The following is a 23,205-nucleotide window of genomic DNA, read 5'->3' on the forward strand; positions in this document are numbered from 1 at the left end:
TTCTGAAAATCTTGGTCCTAAAATCTGCTAGAACGCAGTGCCTCCAGCATCTCCGCTCATGGTCGAGCAACGTTCAGCAAACAGGGAACAAAAATGCAGATCTTTTAAATATTAACATGGAAAGGAAAACAGGTGCCAAGGAAACATGAGAGCTGCCTCAGCTGCCTGTGAGATGGGAGGGCAGTATTTTCCCAAGTCAGTAATCAGCTATCTCACCATGTCATTAAAGTGGCAGGAGAGGTGCAGGCTGGAAAGGGTCATTCAAAGGCAAAGGCATGTGTGTTACTATGGAACAAGGTCACTCAGTCCCTTCAACACAAAACCAATGCATTACAACGGATGGACCAGTGTGAAATTTCTATCTGCAACCCTGCAGAGACAGCCATACATAAAATTACAGCACATGAATATTAAACTTGTTTACTAATCATCCCTCTTCCGCTCACAGAAAATCTTGCAGTGTGTCCGTTCAGGGATCAGTAAGAGAATGAAGGTCACATCAGCTCCCTACTGTAATGCCTTTGAACTAAATCTCTTGGAATGGCAGGGATGAATTTGGTCCTGATAGGTTCTGGAATTCTGCGCTCTCCTTCCTATGTACAACCACACATGCATGCAGCCTATCTCGTGGAGTAACTTACTGACAACCACTGGGAGAAGAACTATGGGAGAAGAACTTTCTACCATTTTATTCAGGGCTATACAGTTATAAGGTAGCTTCTTCATTGCCATCGCGCACCTGAGAGTATTAGATGCAATGAGGATGAGGACTGATAAGAGGCCTCAAAATCAGGCAATAGTGAGTTCACATCTCTGCTTTGCCACTGGATTTGTTGTGTGGCTTTGGTCAAGTTGCTAACCACTCTGTGCCTTAGTTTCCCAGCTACAGAGCGGAGGTGATAATACTTCACAGAGTTGTTCTGAGCGGTTGATTAAGGCCTGCACAGCACTTTAAAGCACTACATGTTATGATAAAAAGCCTTTATAAGGTGCCAATCCTGTAAATCCTTACTGATGTGAGAAGTGCTACTGAATGTAGTCAAATAACGCAACTCACCGGGGGGGTTAAGAGTTTGCATCCAGCTCCAGAAATCAGAATACAAACCGAATTATACATAATCTTTTGTTTTGGTTTATTTCATGATATTGCCTGCCACAGTTTTGGGGAACAGATGAATTACCGAAAACCTAGGCAAATCTTCAATTCATGGATTTTAGAGTCAGAAGGATCATTAGATTATCTAGTCTGACCTTCTGTGTAACATAAGATGAATATATTAGTGTCTCTTTTTATACAGGCATGCGCACAAACACGCATGAGAAAACACACAAAAGTTCACTGCAGGAAAGGAACTTTATTAAATAATTTTCTGTGCTGAAACCTAGAAGATTCTGCCCTCCCGCAGCCTACTGTCTCAAGCTGTAGAGAGAACTGTCTGTCAAGAGCCATTTCCAGAATGCCAAAGATTAGCCATGCATCAGAAACATTGCCACTGCTCCTTTCAACGTAGGCAATGTTCAGACAGGCTCTCGGTAACTGAAAACGAAGCTTGAGAAAACATTATAATGGCTACAGGGAAAACTTTCTTCCAGATTCCCCTTTGGACTGGCCCTTTTAAAGGAATGAGTTCCCATGTCCACCTTGGAAGACACTAAAGCTGCTTCATCTTCAACAGCAAATCCCTCCAGGAATAAATATACCCAATATTCCTTCCACACCCCAGGCAGCTTGCGTGTGTCTGATCTGGTTAGGAAACATGGACACCGATTCGAGGAGAAGGGTTTACCTTTCTTGGTGCAATTGGCTCCCTCCGGGTCTCTGACATAACCTTCCTGACACTCCTCGCAATGGAACCCGGCCGTGTTGTAGAGGCAGCCAATGCATTCCCCTGTGTCTGGCTTGCATACCTTGGGTGACTGGTCTGGGTCTACATTCCCGTTACATTTACATCTAATGCAGATGCTGTCGGAATTGTAATAGCCATTGTCACACTGGTCGCAGTTCGGGCCAGTGTATCCGGCTTCGCATCTGTCACACGTTGGGATGTGTTGACCAGGTTCTGAAAAAAAGAGAGCCCATACAAATATCACTGAACGATCCCCATGAAAGAATGTTCCTTGTACCAGTTGCATGTTTGCTCTGCATCACACTGATCTGCGCTCAGGTTCTAAAGTCAATGGGAGATTGCTTGTGTAAAAGATGAACGCTCAAGCCTTTAAAATGTAAGCGCTTTGCAGCAGAGACTTCTGTGTTAAGCCCTGTATATCTATGCTGCCCCATAAAAATAAAAAAACATGTTTAGGTTTCTAGATCTTGGTGCCCAGTCACAGAGCATAGTTAGCATATTTCCAGCCAATCTGAGATTACTACTACTTCGGGACACCTCTGTCTTGAGTGATGGATTGCAGGGAGCATCTGGCCGACTGGGACTGCATCATGGAAGTTATGGATGGACAAGAACTTTTTAGATCATCTCGACCTGGGGAAGTAGGGGTGGGGGGGAAGGAATCACAGTGCGTAGAAAATTTTATTACAACCTAAAGCTAAGGTTACTCCCCCTCACACCATTTGCCTTAAAACTCAAATATTCACCACCAACCTCTTGAAAGAGCACACAAATGACATAGGCCTAGCTTTGTTATCATTAATACATTTCCTTATTCTTGCTTTTATAGCAAATGTAAGGGCGTCACAAAAATTCAGTCTTCAAATAAGCGACCAACCACCTACTAAGTTTGGGAAAAACTACTCTAGGCCATCTCCCCATTAGTGCAGGACTGATCCCAATGGTATGTTTTGTGCAAATTAATTTGAAAATCCCAAGCAACGGGGCTTCCGTCTCTCTTCTCTGGGAAGTCTCTTACACAGCCAGGGACGGCAGCTTAAATTTCCCCCCCGATTAATTTCATCCCATCCCCCCTTTGCTATCTCTCTAGTAATGAGATGACAAGAGCTCAAAGCAACACTGCAAAAACTGTAAGGCACAGACATCTTCACATGCCCTGCAGCCAAGCAAAGAGCCCAGATTATTTGGGGCAGGGCTATTTTCTGTGTACACTGGGTGAAATTTACCCCTGTGCAAAGGGCCAGCGTGTTGCCTATGCACTGCTTCAGTTCCACTTAAGTGGGAATTAAGGGTTGTACAGGCCTGTTGCTAACTTTCTGCAGAAGGGTGAATTTCAATCACTGCTGATAAAACAGACTAGCTCTCCACCATACCTAGGTCTTTTTGTCTGCAAAACAATAAAGACAATGAAAACGAGCAGTGGGAACCACGAGGGTAACCACGGTAACAAGTAACAGCAAATGCCTGCAGCAAGGGAGATTTTTGCAATGGTTTCTGCTACACTGTTGCTCTCACAAGAAGCACCCTAAATACTCCAAGAATACGGTCAGTAAATACTGCGCTCCTAAATGTCACGTGTCACTTCCAATCATACACTCCAGGTCCCACGAAAGAGGGATTCAAAGGCAAAGCTTACAAACTGGCACACAAGGATAATCAGCCCAGAGTAAGGTTTAGCTATGAAATATATTGAAAGAAGTTGCTTTCACTAGCATACAAAAAGAGCCTTACTTATGTGGCAACTGCCGGTAGATGCCACTGTTGAACACGGGCAGCGGTTACATTCGTGGCTTGGGAAGATGCTTCTAAAGAAGCCCACCTTACATTTTTCACAGTGGCTTCCTTCTGTATTTCCTTGGCAGTTGAAACAGGTGCCTAAGAGAAATCAACAAAAACAACAAACGATTCATTTAGAAACAGCAGAACATTTTATCAAGGATATTTTTAAATATCTAGAGAGAGAGACACACACACACACACACGCAGAGATCTTTATTGCACAGCCTAAATGTTCACAAGTAACTAGTGATTTTGGATGCCCCTTTTGTTAGGCGCTAGTCCTAAAACACATTCAGAAAATCTGATTTGGGGCACCTCAATACTTTCTGACCACCTTGCCCCCCAGTTAGGCAGTCAAAAACAAGCACCCAAAATCACTCAAAACTTTTGTAAAATGTAGGTCTACATATACTAATAAATTCATGCAATTAAAATCAAACCATCCTCCAGGAGAAATATCCTAGCCTGTCTCAGTCGTGGTGAGTAAGGGCGTCAGCCTGCCAAGCCTCACTCACAAGAGTAGCCCCAGTGATTTTTGGTGCCTTTGAAATAGCTGTAACAGTCCGAATGATGGGTTAAGGCCCTGTAAGGATCACCCTGGGGATGTCGAGGACAGCTCTCTTGATTTCTGCTGTACACTTGTTCTATTACTGTAATGTCACTGTTTAAGTTAACCAAAGAATTCCGTGAAAAGTCTATGTTGCATCTGTCTTTGGCCTCTCTGTCAATCAAAATTCACCGACACCAGGCTCACTCCCAATGCCAATAGCACTGCTCTCAAGTTTCGGAGATTGGCATGCGATGCAGGCTGCAATCATACGAGGACATGAGGAGGAGTAAGAACCCCCCTACGCAGGTTACCTGGATCTTGGGTCTGAATGTATGGGGTGAAGAGGAGCTGTGCACCTACTCTCCCTGTGTCTATAGCAGATGGCTGCAGCCCCTAGAGTTTGGCTCCATTCCCAAAGCACTGACCAGCAGAGCTGAGCCAGGGCCGTGTGGGAGGATTTGCTGCTGGTATAGGCCAGCAACAAATTATTAACTCCCTGGAGAAAGGGTGGGGGGGCAGAGAAGGAATTAGGGGTTCCTGAGACAAAATTCCTTCTCTGGGGTGCTCTTGGAACAGCAAAGCAACACACTGCCTCTTACTAGAGGCTCTGCTCTTGTGGCATGATCTAGCCCTTTGTCAAATTCAATTTGATGTTACTGCGAACAAAGGGAGCAAATCCTGCTAGCTATATAAATGCAGTCCCTATCGAAAGCTCATCCATCAACAGGAACATCATCTGCTTCAACAAGCGTCTTACTGAGTGGTGGAGGTGACCCAGGGGAAGCTTATTTAATTAAATCCCAAGTACAAGCCTCTGAAAGGTAAAAGCAGCCTCTCCACAAACCAGGATGGCGCAGAGCAGTGCAGTTACAGAGTGAACACTCTCTGAGCTAAGTTGTCAGTGTTCTAGGGGGGACAAAATGCTAGTATCAACAGCAACCAGGCATATAAAATCCTCATCAGGTTCATGTTTAGACTATAGCTTAAACAAAATATAGTTCCTTATAACATCAATCAAGGCTGTTCAAGCACCATGCAAGTCCAGGTACATTACATTACTCTGTCTTTCTTTGCTGGTGCACCAGTGACCCTGGGGACTGGGAGTCTCCAAGCAAATACAATTTGTCCTAGTATTTGATCCTTTGATTAATGGAAGAATGAATAACTGGCTGGTTATTGCTTTTTGGAACCAGCTGATTCACACATATGGCGGAGGCTGTTGGTGACTAAGGATGCTTGCAGTGTTCCATAACTCAATCTTCCAGTCAATATTTGCTTCTTGTGTAGTGGCCTGTATGACATGAGCTGGTGGTCTCTGTGGGAGAGATGTCCACACGATGGAAACCACCACCCCCTAATTGCAACCTCTGTTGGCAATCTCACCATGGAGACCAAGGGTTGAATGAATCATGGAGAGTCAACTACGAGAGGTGGTCTCGCCTCATCAGCTTTACGGCACTTGAATTAGACTCTGCTCTTGGTTATGCTGCCCTAAATCTGGAATAACTGCATACATTTTCTGTGCAGACCTCCCCATTTCACGACCACATCCTTTCCCATCAGCAGGAGTTGCAAGCATCTTCCTCTGCATACTCCAACTGGCTGTGTTGCCAATGGACCAATAGGTCACTCAATCGTACAAAGCATCCTAAAGGTTCTGGACCAGGGATCACTTTCTTCTCTGTGGAAAGCATTAATATTTCAGAACAGTTTCCATTCTGATTGCTCCTTTCAAGCATTAACTCAGCCCGGTGGCTCCTCAGGTAGATAGGTGTTGTTACACTTATTTTACAGATGAATACAGTCAGACACGAGAGAGGTGAAGGCAGTATGTGCAAGGCAGTATGTGCAAGAATAATGCCCGGGATTCTTGACGTCCAGTCTGCCTGCTCTAACTACTTTCTCTTTAACACACTAAAACCTAATGAACCTATATCCATACAACATACTGTGAGAAAATATCTTTTATATGAAATTCCGTTACATTATCCAACTGGGATTTGTCAAAACAATGTAGGTCTTCAGTTAGCCAGGAGAGGGAGCCCACAACACAGTATTAATGCAATAGAAACATTGACATTGACAAGGAATACACTCTTGTATATAGAGCTGGAAAAGTCAAACAAAGGGCAATCTCTAGTTCATATCGAGAGCTAAATGCATACATTACTTGTTAGAAATCAGATCTAATTTACTATCGTTTTTCTGCTTCAACAATGAAAAGGAAATACAAGTAAAGAAAGAATAGGAACTTTCTACGTTCCACCATAGATTAAACTAACATTAATACGGTTAGGCTTCAATTCTGCAATCTGATCTATAAAGACGGATCTTTGACACTCATGGCAAAGGTTTCTGCTTCCATAGACTGACCACAAGATCAAGGGCTTAGCTGGCTTTTTGTTTTTCTTTTTTTGGTATGTAATTTCATATCAAAGAGCTAAAACACACACATGAAGGCTCTGATTCAGCCAAGCACTTCAGCACACCTTAACTTGAAACGTGTTCTTATGTCCCATGAATTCAGTGGGACTTAATCACATACTTAAAATTAAGTATAAGAGTGAGTGCTTTGCTGAATCAGGGCCACACAGAATAAATTTCTAATATCTGCTAGATTTCCCATTAAATTTGTTCTTCTACAGTGATGGTGTTATGTGCTGAGAGTTAATTCTGTGACTGTTGATACTGATTCTGTGTCTTTGTTAGAAATGTGCAGACAATGTAGTAATAAATACTAGAACCGAGCAAATAATTACAAACAAATAATTCATTCCATTAATTCTGTGTCTTTCTGTTCACAGGCTGTTGGCAAACAAGCTGCAAACTTCTTGAATGCATTGCCTATTTCTAACTCACTAGACAAAATTTTGGTGAGTTTTATTTTACTCTGTGGCTCATCAATATAAGTTTGAATTTCAAAATTGGAGCTCTGTTGCTGAGCTGGGATAGGTCGTTAAGTCACATGATATTGTTTCTCTTTGGGTTTCTGGTATGAAGAGACACAGAAAGGCAATTTACTTTTTTCAGCACAGAAAACGTCTGTAAATGGATCACAACGTTCAAGGAAAGCCAACACAAAATGGACAGGAGGCAAATTCATAAAAAACAGAAACAAATATGAATGCCCTGTTTCTGAAGTGCTCATAATGGTATTTGTGACAATACAGGCTGCATTCAGCCAACATCTGAATAATACATGCTTCGGTGAATAGAAGGTACAGCAAAAAGTAAGCTTTTTCAGGTTGGGATCATCTTTTGGTTATGTGTTTCTATAGGGTCTAGAACAATGGGGCCCTGGATTCCTAGTTGGAGCCCTAGATATAATAATAAAGGCTCGATATTGCTGTCAAAGTGAATGGCAAAGCCCCCACCAACTTCAATGGGAAGAGGATCAGATCCAAAATGACAGTTTATGGTGCAAGTAGATAATGTTATGCCCTATGCATAAGTACAATTAAATGAAAGATACAAATAAAAGGGATGAGACTGGAGAGATTAGTCTTCTGAGGGCTGTAATACTTTCTTCTAATTCTGGTTGTTGGTCTTGGTGTGCAGATGGCTAGGTGGTAACCGGGTAACCGGTTTAGTGGCCTGTGTTACATTTAGTGGCCTGTGTTACACAGGAGGTCAGATTAGATGATCTGGTGGTACCTTCTGGCTTTAAACTCTAAATACAATGGCAGAAATCGGGGGACAGTTGACTACAGGTACATCTACACAGGAAGCAGAAACCCACAGCAGCAAGTCTCAGAGCCCGCGTCTATAGAACTTGGGCTATGGAGCTAAAAATAGCTGTGCAGACGTTCCGGCTTGGGCTGGACCCTGAGCTCTGAAACCGAGGGAGGGGCCCAAATGTCTACGCAGCTATTTGTAGCACTGTAGAATCGAGCCACGCAAGCCTGAGTCTGTAGAATCAGTGCCGCGGGTTTCTTCTTGCCATGTAGATGTACCCTAGATGGTAAGGGCCCAAACCACTACTCACTCACCCCTGCAACATCGCTGATGTCAATGGAGCCCCACCAACGTTACAGAGGAGAACTTGGCTCTAAGCAGTCAGAAGTATTGTACCTGTTAAGACATCGCAGCTGTTGGAATAGTTATTGCACTGGCATGGTTCACAGCTGGTTTGGTTCACCCAGTAGTAGCCATCGCAGCACTGGTCACACTTGAAGCCGGTTACCCCAACTTTACACTGGCATTTTCCAAAGCTGCAAAGGAAAAAAAAAAAAACAAAACAAAGAAATCTGCATGTGCTACTTGACGACTCGGTAACTTCTGTTCTCAGTCTCATGGGCACAATGCTCTCATTCCCCGAGGGGGAATCTGTTCCTCTTACAATGTCATGCACACGCAGCAAATGTTCACCAGAAATGTAACTGCTGGAATATAAAACATAAGGGAGCATCACCGGAGTTCAAAACACCTGTACTACCTCATTGAGTTCATTGTGTGGGTGTAACTGCACACAGAATTTGACCCTGTATTAGCTTTCAGTTCACACTTTATTGTTGGATAATGGTCCATTTCTGAGCACAGCAACTCAATGACTCATCCCTCCCTTTGAAAGAGCTCTCTTACTGTCTTCTTCTGTGACTGGAAAGCACCTAATGCATTTTGGGCACTACTGCGATGTAGCAGCAAATGAAATAAGATGATGACAGTTCGGCGTTTGAGTTTGGTTCAGATAGGTGACCCCCTAAAATCAGATGCTTAACCAGAGCTTCTCCAAACCTCTTTGAGTGTACAAAACCAGACTGGAAATTTTGTGAGATTAGGGATATTTCAGTGTTTGAAGTTCTGATCCAGGCTAGAAACTAAAAATGAAGAAAAATTTCCCCACCATATCCAGCTAGCCCAATATTTCATAACTTTTTAAAAGGTTCTCCTTGAGAAACAGGCAATGTCATTTCCTCTGGACCCAGCCCATCCATCTATAGCAATGATGGCATGGTACCAGGGGCCAGAACTGGAATGGGGACCAGAAATGGGTTCTATTTCAACCTCAGCCACTCCGAGCCTGCTGCAAAGCCCACAGAAGGCAATGGGAGTCTTTCCAGTCTTTTGGGTTGGACTAGATGACCTTCTGGGGTCCCTTCCAACCCTGATATTCTATGATTCTATGATTCTATGATTCAACAGTCTTTGGAGTAATAAGCATTTATGTAGCACCTTTCACCTGAAAATCTCAACGCACTTCACAACTGTGGATAAGAAATGTCTCCATTTTACAGATGGGAAACTTCAGAGATGAAATGACTTGCCAAAGATCACAGAGCCAATCAACGGTGCTTCAGAACAGCTGTGGGTCTTTATCTGTCCACCTGTAAAATGGGGACAATAATACTGCCTTATCTCGTGTGTATGTGGGTGCGGGGGAGGGGAGTTCTAAGGATTAATCCATTCATGCATGTAAGACACTGAGATTTCCATATGGAAGGAGCTATTGAAGGGCAAAATATACATATCCATGTATAACATGCATTCCAATGCTTCTTAATTCCCTGCCTTTTATTCAGCATTTGCTGTGGCATCCTAAACAAACGTCAATTATTCTGTACAGTTCTTGTAGGGGAAGAAGAGACAACTAACCACGTCTATGAAAAGCCGATTAACACGAACAGAGGCTGAGACCCAGAATGGCTGGATGTACTATTTATGTGTTGTTTTTAATTAAATGCTGTAGATTACAGTGGTTTTGGACAGCACCATTTCAAAAAATTAACCTACATTAGTATTTCTCTTGATAGTTCGCTTGGCAAAAATAGGAAATACCCAAAGCCACACACACACACACACAGAAGGAAAACCCACAAATCTAGCCCAAGAGGCTAAACAAAGAAATACTTTCAAAATATGAATTTCAGACACATTTAATGGACTGATTACAGAAAAGAGCAAGAAATATGTTTCATTAGCCTCCACGCCATATCAGGAACTGCAGCCGGCAGAGGCAGAATTTAAAAAGCTTGGACAATAAAAACAGGGTTTCACAAAACCTAAAGTTAATTGAAATTTTTTCATGATGTTTTAAACCCAAAGCAAATGGAAACCATTTTTCATTTGAATTTGAACATTTCTCCTGCAGCATTTGCAGCACGGAGCTACAGTGCGATGGAACTAACAGCTCTGTAGAAAACAAGACTGATTAGACAGATAGCGCCAAAAAGTGAAAGCAACTAGACCTGTCATTCTAACCCTATGCCATAGCAGGACTCCCGTTCCCCTCTAGCTGGGACCTCATCCCATCTACCAGTGCAGAATGGTTGCATCTCCCTGGTTGAGAGCTCATGAACTAGTCTAGCTTCATTGTACAAACTGACTGAAATACACTGGATCTATAAGATAGAACTCATCTGAGACAGAACAGAGAGGAAGCTTGCAGTGATGGTTAAAGCACAAAGCTAGGAGTCAGAACACCTGGGTTCTATCATCACAAAGTGTACACACACACACAGATTTTAAAGATACTTATATAGCCTTCATCTCTCTGGTATTATGATAAAATTGTTATATGAAACAGAAAAATGGCCATAAAAACAGCTGAGGAGAGGAAACAGCAGCTTTTAGTGTCAAAAGTTATGGTGTATTCTTAACATCCTTTGGTTTGAGCTTGTCATAAACAAGGAGCTACTTATGGTCTTGGCAAGTTGCAGTCTTGCATCAGTTGAGAACAAGATGATTGCAACAAGTGGCGTTGTGTCCAGTGTGCAGAAGATTACAGGAGGTTTATTTATACAGCTGAGCTTGAAGGAAATAGAGCACGAGTCTGACCACAAATGTGGTTGGAAGCTACAATTTTGAGGGATTTAAGAAACCGAATTCCTCCCATACTGACTCTTGCCAAAGAAAGAAGAATTGCAAGGGACCATTCAAAGATGGAAGTCCACTGTACTCACCACCATGGCTACATCATAGCCTCTTCTGCCCTCCCCACAACTATTCAGCATGGACAGAAGGCGGCTCTCTCATCAAGAACAGCAGTAGTTGCAGGAAGGGGGAGATAGAAGAGGCCAGTGCAAACTAGGGCAGGCATGAACGGAGGGGGAGGAGACAGACTAGATCTGTGAGGGGGACTGGAGCAAGATGAGGGAGGGCTTAAAGCAATTTTGAACCGGATCATCAAATGCACTAGGGACCTGAGGGAGGCTGGGGGGGATAACATGTCTGTGCTGTGTTGTACCTATGTGCAGGTGAAGAGTAACCCTCCTGCCCCCACACACACATGCTCCCCTAGAAGAAGGATGGTCTTGTGGTAAGAGGGCTAGTGTGGGACTTTGCAGCCCTGTGTTCAATTCCATCACAATCTCCCTATGTGACTCTGGGCAAGTCACCTGATCTCTCTGGGCTTCACTTCCCCAACTATAAAATGGGGATGACAGCCTTCCCTATCTCACGGAGACTGTCAGTTGCAATACACTGAGGACCGCTAGGAACTCGGCTACCAGGGAGATGCAGCAGCAGACACATGGCTGAGATGTAGCCCTGGTGATGTGCAGAATGCATTTCCATCTTGAATGGTCCCTTGCAATTCTTCTTTTGGCAGTATGGTTTTTAGGTTTCTTAAATCCCAGTGGCCACAGCTGGAGTGGCATAAAGGAGCCATAATGCAAAGAAGAATTGGCTCCTTTATGCTGCTCCAGCATCGCAAAGAAGCCATAAACTGGGTAGATATGGCCCCTGGAGAATTTCCCTTGATGTAGAGGTAATCCCTTTGTGGCAAAGAGCCAGCATAATTGGTCTATCCCACTCCCCTGTCCTCATGGTGAGAGGAAAAGGGGAAATACTGGAGCTACTCCCAGTTTCTGAAATGGTTCCTTGTGGCCAAGAGCAGCCCGGGGTAAATTAGAGCAGCCCAAAGGCTCAAAGATAGGGTAAGTGCAAAGGTGATTTTGTCCCCATCCCTCTTGTTCCTGCACAGGGCATAGCTCAGTCAGAACAGGCGCTTGTAGCTCTCTGCTTTCCTGATTATCTCTGCCTCGTTTCAATTTCAGCTGAAAAACACATCTGTTGTTCACCCTTGCTATTGCTGATATCAAACTGAACTCTAACCGTGTTTAACTCCGGACAGTATTTAGAGATGGAGTACAAATTAAGAGCCCTGTCCTTCACGTGAGTAATCCTACAAGTAAGAGTTTACAGAATCATTTCCTAAAGTGGTTTCAAATTTAGCCTCCTGGGCTCGTTTCCCTTGATTCTGGGGCGTTCTCTATTATTTTCTCACCTTTATATTGACCAGACATTTATTTTAACAGGACTCTCCTCCCCAGCAACCTCTTTCCAGCCAGACTCCTGCTTCATTTTAAACAAAGTTTCTTTCCTAGGACTCCTCTGTTCTTAAATGTAGTGTTCTTGGGACAACACCCATGGATTTTACTTGTTAGATTAAAAATAACAGGATAGGAAGTTATTTTTAAAAAGTTTTGGAAAGTTTGGTATCAGTGCTCCTCTAGGAGGACTTTTCTCCACGTTACACATGGCCTGGAGCCAAGTCTTGCATGCGTAAGATTAAATCACTCAGCAAATATAAAGCGTTGCCTGTGGTCACTGCTTCTATAGGATAAAGCCCTTACAACACTGCCTTTCAGAGCTCCAGTCCAATGAAGACTGCTGAACACTTTTCGAAGCAAAGGTCAATGGTATAAACACGCTGAAATCACAAAAAAGCCCTGTTACCAGAGCAATTGTGCCCATAAAAAATCCAAAGGCTTGAAAGAAAAGACCCACAGTTTAATACTTGAAGAGTGAGAACTGAATTGGATTTGGAGTGCAAGCCAGGAATATTTTGGGGAGGGAGACTATTAAGACACAGCAACACAAATTGCTTGGTTACTATTTCCAATGATTAACCATGTGGAAGCCAAAAAGTTTTTAGCGCTTGGCGTTCATGCAGTGGAGGGCCCTGTTGGAAAATCTTGATTTCTGGTGCCAAAGGGTGGCTGCCCACCTGGGACTTTATTTGGATCTGTGACAGTACATACTTTATACAGGGTGCATGGATTTTATAGTGCATTCAAGCCGGACACCACCTAGTGATTCAAAACAATTCTTGCCATTGCAGGGCACAAGAGCATTTACCAGCCCAATTTGGGTCTCTAACACCGTGTGAGCATGGCAGAGGTTTAAAAAGTCTGGGGCTGATACGCCATGGCATTGCATGCTAGCAGAGCACAGAGATGTAAATGGAGTCACCTTGACGGAGAACGGGAGTGGCACATAATCAGGACCCTAACCGCTGCTGAAGAATATGGCTTGGGAACACTCCACAGGCTACATCACCAAGAACCTGGTCCACCAGGGCTAGCATGAAGGAAACAGCACGAGTTGGAAGGAGAGGAGCACGGAAATATTACTGTGTGTGGACACTGTTCTCAGACAACCTGGACAGATAAAGGAGTGGAATGCCTGTGGGGCAATTGCCAGCGGGGGGGGGGGGGGGGGGAGACAGATGTAAATGAGATAAAACACTTGGAGAAAAGAGAATCCCACACCAGAACCAGATGGGCCTGTAAAACCTGATTTGATTTGGTTTCCATTCACCAGGGCTGCATTCTAGTCCCCAGGGGGAATGCCCATATGGGATGCAGGAAACCCCACACCTCTGCAGAGTTGCCCCCGAATCATTCCTTGGGGGGCAGGGATGCCCCTCACCCACCCACCCCTTTTAATCAATGACAGGGGCTCAGGCACTTAGAGAGAGCAGAAGCATCTGAGGGTCTTTTAACAGTCCCCTGGGCCAAATCATTCCATTCAGGAGCTGGGTTGCTACGTGGCCCACACTGGTAATGGCAACCACACAATCCCTTTGTTGACAGCACTGGAGGGTGAAGTCACAGGGGCCGAGGGGTGGCTGGGCAACCACCCAGAACAACTTTTCTGGCTGTCAGCTGGCTACTTGGAAACCTTCCTGGACACACAGGGAGCATACTACAGGAAACAGCTGATGCCTCTTCTCCTTCCCCTGGTCCTACCCCACGCCATGTCCTGAAGCTGCAGAGCACCTGTATGCTGAGGGGAATGGAGATCCTTCTGATCAGCTACTGTCGCCGCCGCCACCACCACAATCTCCCTCATCTTGTGGTTTGTGCAGTGTGCTATCCTCTGCAACACACAGCAGAGAGCTGCATGGGGAGCTAAGGGCTTGTTAGGAAAAATAATCTTAAAACATCGGGCTGGCTGAGATGTGACACTGAGTATAACTATACTGGAGCTAGAGGTGTAACTGCCAGCTGGGGCAGACATACCCACACTAGGTCTGATCAAGCCAGCACACTAAAAATAGAAGTGTAGCCATGGCAGCATGCGCAGTGGGGTGAGTTAGCTGCCCCGAATATGATCCCATCCGAAACTTGGGGCGGCCAACCCATCCTATCACTTACACCACTGCAGCTACACTGTGGTTCTTAGCATACTAGCTCCATCAGACTGGCGCGGTACGTGTGACCCAGCTGGAAATTACGTCTCCAACTCCAGTGTAGACATACAGGTATGTCACACTGTGATCCATACATTGTGCAGCACAATGAACCTTGATGAGACTCCTGCTGCTGTCAATGGGAGAGTTTCCCTAATCAAAAGGGCCTTCAGGCTGTAATGAGCCCAAGATAGATGAGGGGAGGCATGAACATGTCCTAAGCAGCTGTTCATACAGCACAGTGCTGTGGAATACAGAAAATCAATCACGAGTTGTAATAGTTTGGGTCTTCTTTACACGTGGGGAATCCCCATGAAATCCCTTTCTATAGGGCTTTAAAAAAATAAATTTGATAGCATTCAAGAGCAGGGGTAACATTTTCTATTCCCTTTTCTAGGACAGTTTAAACTGCCTACAGAAAAGTTAAAGACAAGGTGGGTGAGCTAATATCTGTTATTGGACCAACTTCTGCTGGTGAAAGAGAAGTTTTCAAGCTGCACAGAGCTCTTTAGATCTGTGTAAGCTTGAAAGCTTGTCTCTCTTGCCAACAGAAGATGGTCCAATAAAAAGATATGACCTCACCACCTTATCCAGGGACCAACCCAGCTAAAACAATGCTACACCCAACTCCAGCAGAGTTATCATTCTCCTACTAATTTGTATGGGACATTTTCATGGCGGAACATCACCATTAGTACTTGCCGTGAGCATACTGAGCCCTAACACAACCATCACAACTTGTCGGTTGATTTTCAGGTTAACTGATTTGGGTATTAACAGATGGGGAAAAGAAGAACAGAGAAGCCATTAGCACATGGCTCACTTTCATCTCCTTGCTCCTCTGGTTCCACTACAGCCGTTGGAAGCCCAACACTTTCTCCCCGGTGCTAATTTAATAACACCTTCTGTGTGCGATTCACATGCCAAAGAAGCCCATTATGCAAGCCCACTGAGGGCTCCTTTTGTGGAAGGGGGAAGAAGGACGGCTTTATTGTAGCAAACATTGGGTCATTGTGTGAAACATTCCTTGCTTTGTGCCAGTGGACAAAATGTATGTATATGGAATCCATCGCCGGAGACGGAATACTTAACAGCTATGAAAGGGCATTTTATAAATGTCAAAGGGCCAGATCGTCTGGCCAAAAGTACCGCTTCCACAGTGCCATCTCCCCCGCCCCGGGCACTGGTCACCCCCTCCCTGGGTCATGGCTGCAGAGAGGAGGGCCTAGGGCACAGGCATTGTGCTCTACAAGCCCCATGGATAAGACAGCGGAGATACTGCAGCCTGGACTGTCTTAACTCCTCCATGCTATTAATGGGGATCCTAGGAGCATCAGTGGCTGGGGAGAGCAATGACAGTACTTCTCCCAGGGTCAGAGAGATGCAGCACAGTGGCCCCGAGCCAGTGGAGAAGATCCTAGGAGATTGCAGGAGCCTTTGGGGTAGAATCACTCCCCATTGCACAGACAGTTATCTCATAACAGAATGATTCTGGCGGAGATTCCATAGAAGGGGCCATCCAAGGTGGATATTGTTTGTATTATCATAGCACGCAGAACCTGCACTCATGAATCAGGACCCCATTGAGGCAGGCGCTGTACAGAGACAGAACAAAAAAGACTTTGTTCCAAAGGAGGGGTGACCCAGGCCAAGGACCCCGTTTCAGGGCTCATATAAACAGAAATAAGGGTATTCAGTGCCAAACAGTGAAATGCTATGAAAGGAAATATTTATGGTATGGTGAAGAGTTGCCTAGGAGTAACAAAAGGTTTGTCTAGGCCAAGTTACTCTGTGTTCTTGAGTACTGGTTACTTGAAGTCCCCGGGATTGCACCAGAGGAGAATTTGGCTCCATGTATTTTCTACACTCAGGCCACGTCTACACTTAAACCGTTACAGTGGCACAGTTGCAGCACTTCAGTGTAGACGCTCACTACAGTTAGGGGAAGGGCTCCCCTGGCACTGTAGTTAATCCACCTCCCCGAGAGGCAGTAGCTAGGTCAATGGAAGAATTCTGAAGCTGGGTTGACGTAACGTTTAAGTGTAGGCTGGGCCGGAGCATCAGATTCTCCTCTCATCCACTGTTTCTAAACCAGCATTCATTTTCCTTCAAAAACTAGTATGAGCAAGAGAAGAAATAGCCTCTAAGTGTTTATTCGCCCCATTGTCAATCAGCCACTGTTGTGGATCAAGAATTGAAACCTCATCGCCCATGGCCCAGGATAGGGCCCTAACCACTGGACTATCCTGCCTCTTGAGTTAAAGCAGAAGTGACTGGCTCACAAAAATACATAGAGAATGTACGTATGTGAGCCTTTTTAGTAATCTTTTCTGGATATTCAGTAATCAGAAAAACAAGGTTGCGCCTTTTGGCAGGTTTGTCTGGTATTGTCATTGTTATTTTTAAAAAACACCCTTATGGCAAAAACCAAATTATGCAGATGTTCCGCCTAATGAAGTGTTTTTGCAACCAAAGGGAAGGGCCCCCAAGATTGTAAAAGTGATCTCTCCTTCTGGGGCCTGGAATCTGCACATTTACAGCCTTTATTCTCCTATTACGAAAAAAGCATTTTTGCAAAGATTTGAGAGTCAGATTTTGATCTTCATTCCAGCAGTGCAAATCCAAAGTAATTCCACTGAAGTCTGGGTGCAACCGATCAGAACTTAGCCCCTAATATTTCACTCCATTGTTGTTGTTTTCATTACGATAGCACCTAGAGGTCCCAGTCAAGACCAGGGACCCATACCAGGCATTATAGGAACATGGAGTAAGAGATAGTCACTACACCAAAGAGCTTACAAAGAACAGGAAGAGAAACAGAGGCAGAGAAAGGTAAAATGATTTGCCCAAGGTCACACAGCAGCACTAAGAATAGAAGGCAGATCTTCACCATCCCATGCCAGTGACCTAGCCACCAGCTCACCACGCTCCTGCTCCCTACACTATAATGAATACTTTGTATCAAGGATTTTAGAAGTCTTGATTCAATATTTTTAAGAGCACTGATTCATCCAGCAGGTGAGGTGCAGCTCTAGGGCAGAAACATAGGAATGGGGAAGCCTGCTGGAGGGAAATAACAGCATTTCTTGGAGGCCACAGCTGCTGTAAGAGAGAGGGTAACAACTGGCAATTTTCCACTGGAGGAGCCGTCAGTAATAAATTGCTTTGAGGTAGAGAAGTTTGTGAATTACTCCTGTCAGCAAACAAAAGTAATATCCAGGTTCACCATTTACTGACTATGGGGGGTTTAATAAGCTGTAAAAGAATAGAAATCATAACAGATACTTAGCTAATTTAAGCACACAACAAAACATACTCTTAGCCACTTTCCACTGCTTTTATGTTGCCCACATGGAACAATTTCCATTAGAAATAAAAACTCGTTCATTCCCAGAGGTGCTGACAAGGCATTAGCTGGGAGATGAACCATCACTTCTGCTCTGCTAGTCAATAAACATGGGAACAGTTATTTTAGAAGAAAAAAAAATACAGGTTTGGGCTGGGTTTTTCTAAAGGGCACATGGGAGTGAAGTGCTCATGGCCAGAGTTAAAGGGATTTAGGCACCTAACGATGCCGAGAGGTATGTAGTGGGATTTTCAAAAGTGATTATGTCACTTTCAATGGGAGTGGGGTGCCCAACCTACTTAGGTGCTTTTGTAAAACTAGGCCCACTAGGCCCCTCGCTGCATCTTTAGAAACTTTAATACCTTGGTGAATCAGGCCCCCAGCTCTCAATGCCCAATTCCGCTAGGCTTTTTGAGAAATGCCAGGCTTTATGTACAGATCATACCAAACATATGGCTGGCTGGATCTGCCAGTAACAGCAGTAGTGCTGTTTCAATCCATGGGAACAAGGCTGGCAGGGTCAGCGTCTCAAAGGGAGACCCCTACACAGAGGGCACACACAGTGCCAAGACTGTCCATCAAGTGGAATTCCCCTTTCAGACTCAGTGCATCCTCTGCTCCAGGGGACACAGTGACGTATAAATGTTCCTAGGGAGGCTCCATTTCCATGCCCTTTACTGGGCATACAAGGCGTGAGATCCCCCTCCGAGGGCAGAACATCTACACTTTGACATTTACAAGCATGCATAACAATTTATTTTTAAGCGGAACAGAATGACAAGATATCCCTCTAATGTGATATACCCCACACCTATGGCTGCATGCACGAACCCTGGGTATTTGCTGAAAACCCTCTACAAATTCAGCTTTGAATACCAATAGGCTGCCCTATTAGCTACACAACTGCATAACGAAGCAGGGAGATAACAGAATGTTGTGCAGTGCTACAGTGCATTTCAGCCAAGGACCTCAGCCTGAACTAATTAAGCCTCAACACCCCAGTGAGGGAGATCAAGATTGCTATCCCAGTTTACAGATGGGGAAACTGAGGCATGGAGAAGCTAAGTGAATTTTCCAGTGTTGCTTGCCAAATCAGTGGCAGAGCCAGGACCAGAACCCAGCACACTTGACTCTCAGTCCCTGCTTTAATCTTTAGGCCTTGTTTTCACTAGGAAAACAAGGTGCATTTTACCTCAGGTCAAGTCAATCCTTGCGAACTAACCAGTGCTATTAACCTAGTGAAGACAAGATTTGTATTAACTGGTTGAGGTAAAGGTTTAATAAAGATTAAAACTACCACTGCCTCATCTTCACTGGATCGTGACACAGTTTAGTCTAACATGGGTTAGCTTAACATGCTTTCAAAATACAACTATTTTTCCAAGCTAAGTCATAGCCATATACATCTCTTCCAGTCTCTAATGGCTTGTCTACATGGGAAAGTTATACCAGGATAAGATATGGTGTGAATTTAAATTGCTGTAGCTGTACCAGTATAACTCCCTGTGTGGGCAATCTTACTTTGGTGTAAGTGTGTCTTTTACTGGTTTACTTTATTTTGCTTTGGAAGTGGTTAGGATAAACAGAAAAAAAGGCTCTCTTATTCTGGAGTAAGAGTGTCCACATGGGGAGTTACACTGGCACAACCACAGTGATATAAGTGGATAAGTTTCCTGTATAGACAAGCCCGGAGTTGACCGTCCTCTCTCATGCCCTAGTGAGGGCAGCACCATTTTTAACCAGGAGAATCCAGTACTTCCCCAGGATTCCCATACAGTGAAAGTGTAACCTCGAAGGAATCCCGGAACTGTGGCTTGCTAAATCCTAGGTATGCGGAAAGTGGAGGATTTTCCCTACACTGTATCAGCTGTGCAGGATGCGGACAGCAAAAAACTCAGCGAGGAGCAGGTCCCTGGCACAGGCATGAGGGAAGGACCGAATATCCCAGCCAGCTTAACCTCACCACACTGAATTGCTCCACGGAGACCCTGAAGCTTCCGCTGCTCTGCACTGACCCATGCTGCTATTACGAAGGCTGAAGACAGCCTTCCCCGCCCTCTCTCTTGGTTCCTTCCCCAGCTTCAGAAAGTGGGAGGTTAGAGGTCAAGCAGAGGCCCTGTGGAGAAATCTCAGTTGCTTTCACATAATAAAAAATACAGGAGCCTATGAAATCTATTCAGTTTTAAGTCATTGATTCAACCAATCCAGACTCAGTTAACTTTCCTAGGGTAATTTAACCCCTCGGCCAAGAAACAGTGCCTGAGACCCACCTGAGTGTGCCAGACAGAACCTTTAAAGACTCATGGCAAAGCTCTTCTGATTTGCTCCATCTGAGCAAGCAGCAAGAGACGCAGCTTGTCTGGGATGCTAGAGGAGGAAGCTGTAGCATCCATGGAGAAGGGGATTTTGTTTTGAGCTCACGCCACATGACACAGCTCTTAATTCCTTGGGCAGACAGCTCCACAGCCAAAGCTAGCAGGGTGGATGTAAGGCTCCACCTCTGCCTGATTGGTGCTGTTTCAAAGTCCACTCTGAAGTCACACACTTTAGTATGGAGACAGTTTACAAAGGTGGGCTAGTGGCTTAGATCCTAACCTCCAAATCAAGAGGCCTGGGTTCTAGTCCCAGCTCTGTGGGTGACCTTGGGTAAGTCACTTTACTTCTGTATCCTCCTCCTACCCTTTTTTCTACTTGAACTATGAGCTCTTCATGGCAGGGACTGTCTCTTACTATAGGTTCATAGAGTGCACAAGGGGGCCCGAATTCAGCTGGTGATCCAAGTTCCACTGGAACACAAACAGTAATCATAAAAACAGACATTTTATCCTTGACACTCTAGTCCAATAATACATTGGAGTCACCTGATTATATTTTTAGAAAACAGTTTGCTGTAATAGCTAAACAGAAAGCAAAACAATGAGGCAAGATGACATTTTAACAGAGCAAAATTAAAACCAGTTTCAAAACCACTCTGAACTGGCCAGTGGGCCATGTATTGAAACGCACCATCCCAGAGGAGACCGTGCTGATCTCTACAGATAAACAAGTCGAAAAAGGGCCTTTGACTAGCAGCAACAGAGACCATTCATAGTGACAGCACTGTCAGGTCAATGTTCACTCCTAAAATCAATCCTACGCCTGGGGAAAGGGGTTTTGTTTTGTTTTTTTATTCTAAGGTCTGTACTGGAGGTCTAGTTAATAATTACCACATTGGGGTGGGGTGGGTGACACGCTGTCGGGTAAAGTGTGCTTTAAAAAAAAAAAATACAGTTGTCCTTTAAAAAGCAACCTTTACAAAAGTGCACGCAAGCTGATATATAGGAGATGTGTTGTTTCTCCTTAGAGCTCAGCCTCTAGGAATTATGCTTCTCAAATCAAGGACTGTCTAAGACTGGTCACAGTCCAAAATTACGTTTCAGGTTTACTGAGACAGTCTTCCCGTGAATACGCACTTTTTAAAAGGGGTACATGTGCATTAGCTTATGCAACTGGTGTGAACTTGTTTTTAAAAAACAGCTTAAGGTATTTTCATTATATTAGCAAACAAACCGAAAACAACTATGGGCCTCATTATGGGTATTATGGTAGTACTCCCCAGGTCACAGCTCAGTCTGTGGGCCCACTGGGCTAGCTGTTGTAAATACACATAATAAGGGACAGCCCCATCCCAAAAAACTATTGGGAGAGGATAGATTGTCAGCCCCATTTTATAGATGGGGAACAGAGGCACGGAGAATAAGTACCTTGCCCAAAGTCACACAGGGAGTTTGTGGCTGAGCTGGGAATTGAACCCAGATCACTCAAGTCCCTGTGCTTTAGCCACGAGATCATATGGGGCCAAATCTTGTTCTTAGATACCCACAGGCAGCTCCTATCAACTTTGACAAGGCAGGGGGAATAGGTCCCCACACCTGAGGATATTTTGACTCTAGAGTTTACACCAGAATCTTTTGGGCAGGGATCATCTTTACACTGGGACTTGTGTAGAGTGTATACGCATAGACTCAGACTTTAAGGCCAGAGGGGACCATCATGATCATCTAGTCTGACCTCCTGCATATTGCAGGCCACAGAACCTCACCCACCCACTCCTGTAATGTATAGCACAATGGGGGCCCAATCCTGAGTGAAAGCTCTAGGTGCTACCGCAGTACAGATAATAAATAACAAAATTACACAAAGTACCAGCTCAACAATCCAACATGAAAGTCCCAAATACATTTCCCCTCCTGTCCCACAGTCAACTATCCATAAGGATCTAGTGCAATATGTTTGCAATGTACAAGCCGTATTAACCCGTTTTAACTCCTGTGAATGCAGTAGAGTATTTGGCACTTTGTTTTTCGTTTCCCATTTAATTTTTTCACACACTCTCATCGCTGTGCATGAGTCTGCCCATCTTGTGGCAATATTGATGTTCCTAGTTCTGCAACAAACAACTGACCTACTTTTTTTTTTTTTTTTTTTTTTTTTGAATACCTGGAGGTCATTTCTGTCTGTGGCAAAACGCACTGGGTGTGGAATTAGAAACAGAGAGCAGCTTTGTATTCATAGCATTATCTCACTTCCCCCCCAACCCACCTCATTTTCGCCTACTTTTGCTTTTTGTTCCCTCTTCAAAAAGCTGTGGAATTCCACAGCATCCCAAATTCTGTCCAGGTGGAATTAAGGGAAAGATTTTCCAAATTACAATGGGCAGGTAGATGTTAAAATCCCACATAACTCCCCTTAGTGCCTTTGGGAATCTTTCCCTAAATTCCCAATAACGCTTCCTGGACGATTCTATTTTATAAGGTATAGTGGTTAAAACTGGAGGGCTGGGAGTGGGGAAAGATGAGCTCCTATGCCAACTGACTGATGTGTGAAGCTAAGCGCGTGACTCAAGTGAGTGAACCCCTCACTCACATTCACCTGAGTATGCCCATTCACTCGAGTCGGACTGCTCACCAGGGTGATTCATAACCTGATCTTTGGGAAAAGATCCTGATATCCACAACCAGGCTGGGAAACATCTTTCTCCACAAGTTGCCTTGCCCACTGATTATATGCTGTATTTGTGAGATAAGGTCCTATTCAACCTGAGTTTCAGGATATCAGAACCTGCCCTTGACTACTCTGGTCCTCAGCTTCCCCCAAGAGGATAATACTCATCTGACCTTTCTGAAGCATTTTGAGTAGGGGTGGTCACACCTTTGAATTACCATTCCACAGGAGAGTCTGACATTTCAACATTTGTTTTCATTTCAAATCAGAAACAACCTTCCACTCC

General features: G+C 44.4%; 1 protein-coding gene across 1 annotated transcript in view; it reads right to left on the reverse strand.

Annotated features, from left to right (window-relative positions):
* The window catches only part of MEGF9 (multiple EGF like domains 9), an 80,634-nt gene that overhangs the window by 8,114 nt on the left and 49,315 nt on the right, over window positions 1–23,205 (reverse strand). The window contains exons 3-5 of the mRNA XM_084650112.1: window positions 8,248–8,387; window positions 3,579–3,722; window positions 1,788–2,060 (exon numbers count right to left, since the gene is read on the reverse strand). Coding sequence (XP_084506238.1) covers window positions 1,788–2,060; window positions 3,579–3,722; window positions 8,248–8,387 — 557 coding nt within the window. The remainder of the gene's footprint in view (window positions 1–1,787; window positions 2,061–3,578; window positions 3,723–8,247; window positions 8,388–23,205) is intronic.

The sequence above is a fragment of the Lepidochelys olivacea genome (genome assembly GCF_965140295.1).
Source record: "Lepidochelys olivacea isolate rLepOli2 genome assembly, chromosome: 16".
In the NCBI taxonomy this organism is placed as follows: Eukaryota; Metazoa; Chordata; order Testudines; family Cheloniidae; genus Lepidochelys; species Lepidochelys olivacea.